The 8,641-nt window shown below is 32.3% G+C and overlaps 1 protein-coding gene across 1 annotated transcript; it reads right to left on the bottom strand.

Annotated features, from left to right (window-relative positions):
• Positions 1–285: 285 nt before the first annotated feature.
• On the bottom strand, positions 286–1,397 carry LOC127126986 (uncharacterized). The gene is made up of 2 exons (XM_051056066.1): positions 796–1,397; positions 286–684 (listed from the first exon to the last, which is right to left on the bottom strand). The coding sequence occupies exons 1-2, from the start codon at positions 871–873 to the stop codon at positions 427–429; spliced, it is 336 nt and encodes a 111-aa protein (XP_050912023.1). The 5' UTR covers positions 874–1,397; the 3' UTR covers positions 286–426.
• Between the last annotated feature and the right edge of the window lie 7,244 nt (positions 1,398–8,641).

Below are 8,641 nucleotides of genomic sequence, written 5' to 3'. Positions count from 1 at the left end.
GTAAAGTTGAATCTTAGACCTAACCAAACAAAACAATAGCCTCAGTGAGCACTTGCATTACTATATATTCATTAAAAAAATGAAAAATGATGATGATTATGAACCCCAATAGCTTCATTTGAAGGGACAATATTTCATGATTCTTCATGTACTATTTCATATAATAATACAATCATCCAATATGCTATTCTGACAAACAGACAATGTGACACTCCTAAAAATCCCAGTTATAATATACTAATAACAATGATGATAATAATTAAACAAACAAATCAAGAACAGATATTCTTAATCTTAACTTCTTAACTTCTCATTCACACTTGCAACATGATTAATTAAAGATAATAATAATAATAATGAATCCTCAATTTCAATTACTGTTATTATAACAATATAATAAGAGAATCAAACAAGCTAAGAAGGGAATTAAAGATGGCATCCAAAGCAATTACAGTACTTAGGTGCAAATGAACAGAAACCAAAAGGCTTATTGGGAATGTTGCAATTGATGGCATAGCAACAAGGAGAAGGTATGCAAACACCTTTTGCTCCACCACAGCATGTACAAAGAGCACATATCCTGAAACTTCCAAGTTTCCTTCTGCTATCATTCATCATCATCATCATCTTTTCCATCTTCCCATCTTCCATCACAGGTACCATTGGAAATGACCCATTTGCTTCCTGTTGATAAAAAAACAATCTTTTTCAGTTTTTGAAACTACCCACATGAAAATAAGCTAGATCCATGAATTAAACTCAAAAGGGTGGGCATAGATTATAGAGAGTACTTACATGGAGCAAGGTTGCTTCATTGCCTAAAATAGAAACAAAAATGAGAGAGAAGATGAGACAATGAGAAGGAATCATCATGGTTGGTTTTGTCACTGACAAGAGATTCTTAGTCTTAGGTTTGTGTTTGAAAAAGGGTTACTTGGTAATCTTGTCTTGTGTGGATGAGATTGAATTTTGGTGTATCATAAATGAGTATTTGGTGGCTATTTATGAATAAATTTGTGAGTTTAGTAAATCAAACTAAACTTAAAGATTGAAATAGAGATAAAAAAATGGAAGGAAAATGAATTATGAGGAAGTTTGAAGAGAGGGTTTAAGAAAAGGGGAAACAAGGGTTTCCTTTGGAAACAGAGGTCACAGGAGTGTGTCACCTTGTGTGTAGAAGTAAAGAGAAGAGTGACAGAGAAAGAAAGAAAGTGTGAGAATTTATTTAATTGAAAATATTGAACTCTCTCTAACACTTTCTCTCTCTATATGGCACTGGTTTAAAAGTACAAAAACTAAAAAGAAATTAAGGGCACAAAATAAAAGCTGAAAATTTGACTATGAAAAGTTTCTTGAGTTTACACTAGTATGTTGACTACAAAATCTGGATATAAATTGGTGTGGAGTTGGATCTCACATTCGGTGTGGCTCATTGTATAGGTTGAAATCTTATCCAAATCAAAATTTATTAAAATTAATTAAGATTAATTAAAACTATAACATATTCAAACGTAATTAATTTTTAGATGAATAGAATAACTCAATTGATATGCTAGATGAATTAAATGAGTGTAAACGGATAGTTTAAGATTAAAATTATATCTACAATATTTGTTAATATTTATGTGTTAATGTATATAAATTATTAATATTTATAAATCAATAACTTAAAAAAATATATAATTAATTTTTAAATTTAATATAAAATATAATTAATTTTATTAAAGTTTTTCATAGAGATTTTTAATTTATCTAAAAGATAAAAAAAAGCACCTAAATCTAATTACAAGAGCATATCTTTATCGAAATTTATATCTTAATGTTGATTATACCATTTCGCAACAACTCTATCTTTATTTTTTAAAATATTGTTATTTTCGTCCAATTTATTGTGAAAGACTCGTTTGATCATAACCACTAGTTTTTCTCAATATGATTTAACTCATCATGCATAGCAAAGCATAACAAGAGACTAATGTTTGTTAACGAGAGTTTCATTGACGACGACCATTAACTAAATTTAGGAAACAAAATCAAACATACATGGTTAAGGGAATGTCGAGTTGTGACTCCTTTCGAAAAATCCCCTATGTTGTTTTAGATTGAATGATCTTTTGATGTCCTCAATTCCTATGGTAGGTCTTGATGAACATTGCTTGATGCTTTGTTTTGATTAATTTCAGTTTGATTTTGATCTTTTTCTTTATCTTGATCTTTATTTTTTTCTTGATCTTTATCTTGGTTTTTGTCATGATCTTGATATTTTTCATCTAGAAGGATGTTCTTTAAATACCTAGACAATTAAACATTTCTACCTCTACCAACTTAGGATTAGTTTCATCAAAGATAACATGGACTTATTCTTCTATTGACATTGTTTTTTATTAAAGATTTTTAAAGTTTTACTAGAAGTGTAATATCCTAAGAATAAACCTTCATTAACTTTCGTGTCGAATTTTTTAAGGTTATTCTCCCCTTTTATTAAGTATAAAGTATTTGCATCTGAAAACATGGAAGTGAGAAATATTGAGCTTCCTTCCTTTGTATAACTCATAAAGCGTCATATTTAGAACTGGTATTATCAAGACATGATTCATTACACAACAATTAGTGCTTACTACATCAACTTAATAGTACTTAGCAATGTTAGTCTCATTGAGAATTATCCTCATTAGTTCTTCAAGAGATCTATTTTTTTCTCCATAACTCTATTTTGTTAGGGAATACGTGGAGCAGAAAAAGTAAGCTCAACTCCATCCTCATTATAAAATTTCTCGAATTTCATATTTTGAAATCCGCCTATATGATCGCTTCAAATACATGCATTGCTTAGTCTTTTTTGTTTTGGACAAGTTTGACCAGTTTTCAAAAGGCAATGACGTGTCTCTTTTATGAGATATGAAAATCATCCAGATATAATGATAATAGCCATCCACTATTATAAGGACATAGTAATTCCTTCCAAAACTCATGGTTCTTGATGGGGCAAAAAGATCCATACATAACATTTGTAAACGGTCTATTTGTACAAAAAAAACCTTTTTTAATTTAATAGAGACCTTTACTTGTTTACACTTTTGGCACATAAAACATAACATATTCTTTTAAAAATACAAGTTTGGAAAATTGATTATTAAATCCTTGCGAACCAATTTATTCAAATGGTACATGTGGATATGAGTTTTTCTCATATATCATAGCCATGATTCATCCTCATTACTGACAAGACATACATAATTTGAAGGGATTTTATTAAAATTAACGTTGCAAGTATTTCCACTTCTTAAACTAGTAAAAAGAGTTTGATTGGTCTCAGATTTTATAACTCTACATTCAGACGAATCAAAAGTCACATTATAATCTTTGTCACATAATTGGCTAATGTTCAAAAAATTATGTTTTAAACTATCAACTAAAACATTATCCCTAATCGTTGAATTGAAAGCTTACCAATAGTCTAAGAACCAATAATTCCCCCTTTGTTATTATCACCATAAGAAACAGAACCTCCCTTTTATGAGATAAAGAAGATAACATAGATTTATCTCTAGTCATATGCTTTGAACAGTCACTATCAAGATATTATTTAGTATATGATATTGTAAAGCATACATGCATTATAAACTTAAGTCTTAACTTTGTTGAACACGTGACTCTATACACAAGAGGGGGTTGAATTATAGAGGTTTGAAAAATATTAATTTAGAAGAAAATTATCTTCTAAAACAGAGTTTGAAAATATTTTAATAAAAATGTATGAATATACTACTCTCCCTAATATTTCATCTTGAGAGTATCAAATAATGCTTGATAGCTTTTAGAAGGTTAAGCCCACGAACCCCTTTATACAAGGAAATGAAGTTTTCAGGTAACTTCCAACCAAATAGCGAACTGAAGAATGAAGAGGTTAGTTTTCACTCCAAAAAATGGATAAAGCTTCTAGCACTTAGTCTTTAAGTCAAATTGAGATTTTCACTGGTTAATCTCGAACCATTTCGGAGTTTTGAGTTGGTTATCCTCCAAACTGAACCGATGTTTTACACAGGCTGACCTTAAACCTACTGAGCTTTTACAAAGATTGAACTCAGAAACCGGGTGAAATTTTATACTAGGATGATCCCGAACCGATCAGGCTTTTAACCAGACTAAGCTCAGGATCCACTATGAATATTTTGTACTGGTTATTCTTCATGAATCCAAAGGAGAACTTTTCTTTTGTGGAGGAGCTCAAAACCAAACAAAGACTTGTGTAAATACCCAAAAGATCTTTTACATTAGTTTAACTCCAAAATAAAATAAATACTTTCTAAGGAAAAATGATTTACTCAAGAGAAAAAAGAACTCTTGGTAAATTTACAATAAAGTCCTCACCCAAAACAATTTCGTCACTAAAATTAAGAATGCTCTCAATGCACAATGGATAAAAATGTGAGAGAGAAAAGAAATGATTTCTACAGGTTTATAGAAAGAGTAAAAGTGATATATTTAATGTTTTATGGATGATTTGAAATGAAAGGGAAGTCTTTTATTTATATGTCAAGAAATGGTTCATTTTAGGGAACAATTCATGGGCCAAATAAATGACCTATTGAATAGCTAATCGATTAGGTACTTGCAATAACTAATAATTGTTGCCCAAATTAAAAGGTTTTGATAGGGAGTCATTACCATTCATTAGAACACTGTCACAATAAATTATAGACTCGATTATTACTTATCTAATTGATTAGGATAATTATCTAATCGATTAGACGGTTATAAAAATTCTTCTAATCAATTTGAAAATTTCCTAGTTAATTGGCTAGGCTCCATAGACATGTTTGGTGATTTTATTTGAAAAAGAGAGGCTTCAAAAATACTTTTAAGTGTGTGTGTTTGTTTTAACCATAATACTTCCATAAACACCCTTGTGTCTTTACGATATACAAATCCCTCAAACATGTACGATTAGGCGAACTTTCACACTTCCTCTTTTTCACACTCTAAAACTTCAAGTTCTTTTGTCGAATATACCAATCATATAAGTATTTCACTTTAATATTCTTGTGGGTGAGACTTGAGATATCTTTAAGTCAATCTCCATATTCAAAGAGTTGTAAAGATATCACTAGTGATCTTCAACCCTAATTCTTTAGCTTGATGACTTGATTAACCACCTTGTACATTTTGACCGCTTGAGCTAGCTTTAGTAATAGCCTTTTTGTCATTAGAATAACTTTATGTGTTGTTACTATTTAGGGTATTGTCATCATCAAAATCATGACATCATCAGGGCTAAATAGATTTTGCTTATTTATGATCTTTAATCACTTATTGATTATATCTGCAAGCATATAGTTCCACATTCTTCTCCTATGTTGCATATTGTTTCAAGGATTATGTGACCTCTTACTTGTACCTATTCACCTAGTAAGTCCACCAATGAGACTTGGAACACCTTAATGCTACCAGGATCGAGTTGGAGCTTCTGAAAGGTGCTCCAGAATAAGATGTCTATTGATCTTCTCAGGTCTATCAAGACTCATTTTACATCCCAGTTATCATATTGCACTATGATACCCATGGGGTCATTGTCGTGAGGGTAGATACTAATGGAGTCACTACTAGAAAAAATGATTCTAGACCTTATCCCTCTTTGCGGGGTTTTGGAGAGGCGAGGGGATATTATGTTTGCAGCCAACACCTGCTTAGAAATTTTCTCCGAGAGGACTTGGAATTTCCCCCACCAACGAAACCTCCGACAATCGTGTTAACCATGAACTTCGGATCTTTCTTTGACACTTCTGAGAGAAAATGGTAAAAGTGATGGTAATGATGGAAGGCGTGGTCCATGTCAGTTTTATCGGGGTCCCACGGTGGGCGTCACTATTGCTAAAAAAAGTACATATGCGTAGCAACCCTACAGTGGTAGGGGGTTTCTAGAGGCTTTAGTGTTTTTAGGTGTTAGGGAAAGCTCATGAGGGTGAGGAGCCATATTTTGGAGGTGTTTTATGTGGGATTGAGAAAGCTCATGATGGTGAGAAGCTCTATTACAGGGGTATATTTTATGAATTTAAGTATCTCATCAACCCTAAGATTAGGAAATTTATAGAGGCTTATGGACCTCGCCCACCCTCATAATGGTAATGGACTGTTGAATACATATTTCCAAGGGAAACGTGGGTTATTCATGTAACTCTTTATCTACATCATCTTTGACCAAGACACGTCACTACCGGGTTTTCTTACTCTCGGCAAGTGATACACGTCAAGGTTTTGTCATCTCCTTATGGGCGATATGATCTCATCGCCTCTTGTGGGTCCATACAAATATATCACTACAAAAGGAAATAATGGTTATTTTGCAATCAAAGTGTATCTTTCCAAAGCTTACAACAAATTTAGTTGGGAATTTATATGGCATATTTTAAATGAAATAAAGTTGCATGAGTGCATGATTAAAGTTATCATGCATGATGTTACGAGTTTGGGAACAAATGTCAAGTGGAATCATGCTAGACGCAAATTTTTTCATCCTCAACATGGGGTCAGGCAAGTAAATCCTATATCACCTTACCTCTTTGTTTAGTATATAGACAAGCTTTCCTTCTAATTATGCAGGTTATAGATGAGGGAAAGTGGAATCTTTTGTATGGGAAGGCATGGCCCAATGGTTTCACATTTGATGTTTGCGAATGATATTTTGCTTTTTTTGAGAAGCAACATAGAAGTAGATGAATTGTGTAATGGAAATCCTTCAAAAAAATTGCAACATGTCCGGTCAAGAAGTAAGTAAGGAGAAAGCTAATGTGTTTTTCTCAAAGAATGTTCGTAAAAGTATGAGGAATTAATCAACTTGAATTTCTAATTTTTGGGCTTTTTCTCATCTTGGCAAGTACCTTGGCATGACTCTCACTGGAAAAGAGCTTAAAAAGAGTAGACTATCAGTATGGTGTGGAACAAATCTCATAAAAGCTTGTGAATTGGAAAATAAAGCATTTATCCTTTGTAGGGCAAGTGACATTGGTGTAAAGTGTTATGGAAGCCATTTTGATCTATCTGATGATGAAAAATATGCTTCTTAAGGCTTGTATTAATGAATTTTGTTATTTACAACAAAACTTCATTTTGGGAGATACAAATGAGAAAAGTAGATACCATGTAGTGAAGTGGGAAATAGTTACTAAATCTAAAGAGATGGGAAGGCTTGCATTGAGAAAACTTGACATCATGAATAAAGCTTGCATTTTGAAATCTAACTGGAAGATCCATAATAATTTTGAAGATATGTGGTGTAAGGCATCACAAAGTAAATATGATTGTAATAACCTGCACGATGTCACTAATTATAGGAGCACTAATTCTAGTTTCTAGAAAGCGATCGCGAAGCTAGTGCCTAAAAAAATTTGTTCTCATCGAGTAATTGGACTGTGGGAGATGGTAGAGACATTAATGCATGGAAGGATAATTGGGTGAACATGGATTGTGTATTATAGATTACTTCCTGCAAATTCCATAAGGTTTATATGAAATGACCATTTGCGACCTGGTAGATTCTAATAGTGATTATGATTGGCAGATGATTCAGAATTGATTTCCTCATGAATTAATTAGAGAATATCATATTATTTTCCTCTTCAAGTAGCTTATGGAAATGATGAATATATGGAGGTTGGAGCAAGAGCAAAAGTATTTTAGGTTAAGGAGACGTATATTGTGTTGTGTCATAGTGATAAGGATAACATGGACGATAATTGGAGAAAAATATGGAAGCTAGGTGTTCCAGAGATAGTCAAATGTCTTGTTTGAATTGTATCTCATGATAGGCTTCTCACTAATCACAACAAGAGCAGAATAGGTATGAAACATGTCATGTGTCAGTATTGTGTAATATATTAGGAACAACTTTGCATGTATTTAGGGATTATCCTAGTGCCATGCAAATATGGACAAAGATGATGCCTGATAATATTATTAATAATTTCATCCATGTAGGCCTTAAAAATTGGATTTATCTGAATTTTAATTATAAGGGTAGTGATGAGATAAAATGGATAAACTATTGTGCAATGATGTATCATTGTTTGTGGCTGTGGAGAAATAGAGAATTGCATGATAAAACTTTTTCAGATACCAGATAATTCGGCCTATCATGTTATGCAAATATTGAGGTCGTAGAAGGAATTGGATTGATTTGTTTGATTGGTTGGAAGTCACCTCCGAAAAGAATGGTGAAATTGAACACAAATGGCATGTGTAAAGAAAATAATAGACTTGTTTTGTTAACGCGACTCAGTTGGTAGTTGTGTAGGGGCATTAGATGCATAAACGCGAGTTCGAACCCACGACATTCCACTTGCTCACCTTTAAAATGATGAATTCCTAAACACTAGGCTAGTTGACAAAAAGAAATAGAGCTGGGTGTGAAGGAGTTATCAAAGATTCAAGATGGTAGTGGATTGGTGGATTTGTCAAATCTCTCAGTTAGGGGTGTGCAAAAAAATTGGTTCACAAGAACCACTTCTAAAAATATAGTGCACCAATTTTAAAAATCCACATTATTTGGTTTAAAAGCTAGCCCATATTCATTTTATTAAAATCACAAAAAGCCAACATTCACTTTTTAAAACCAATATATGAATGGTTAGTCCACTTTTCAAAT

The sequence above is a fragment of the Lathyrus oleraceus genome, chromosome 3 (genome assembly GCF_024323335.1).
Source record: "Lathyrus oleraceus cultivar Zhongwan6 chromosome 3, CAAS_Psat_ZW6_1.0, whole genome shotgun sequence".
Taxonomy (NCBI): domain Eukaryota; kingdom Viridiplantae; phylum Streptophyta; class Magnoliopsida; order Fabales; family Fabaceae; genus Lathyrus; species Lathyrus oleraceus.
Note: the sequence above shows the minus strand (reverse complement) of the source record. Positions and strands in the feature narration are given on the sequence as shown.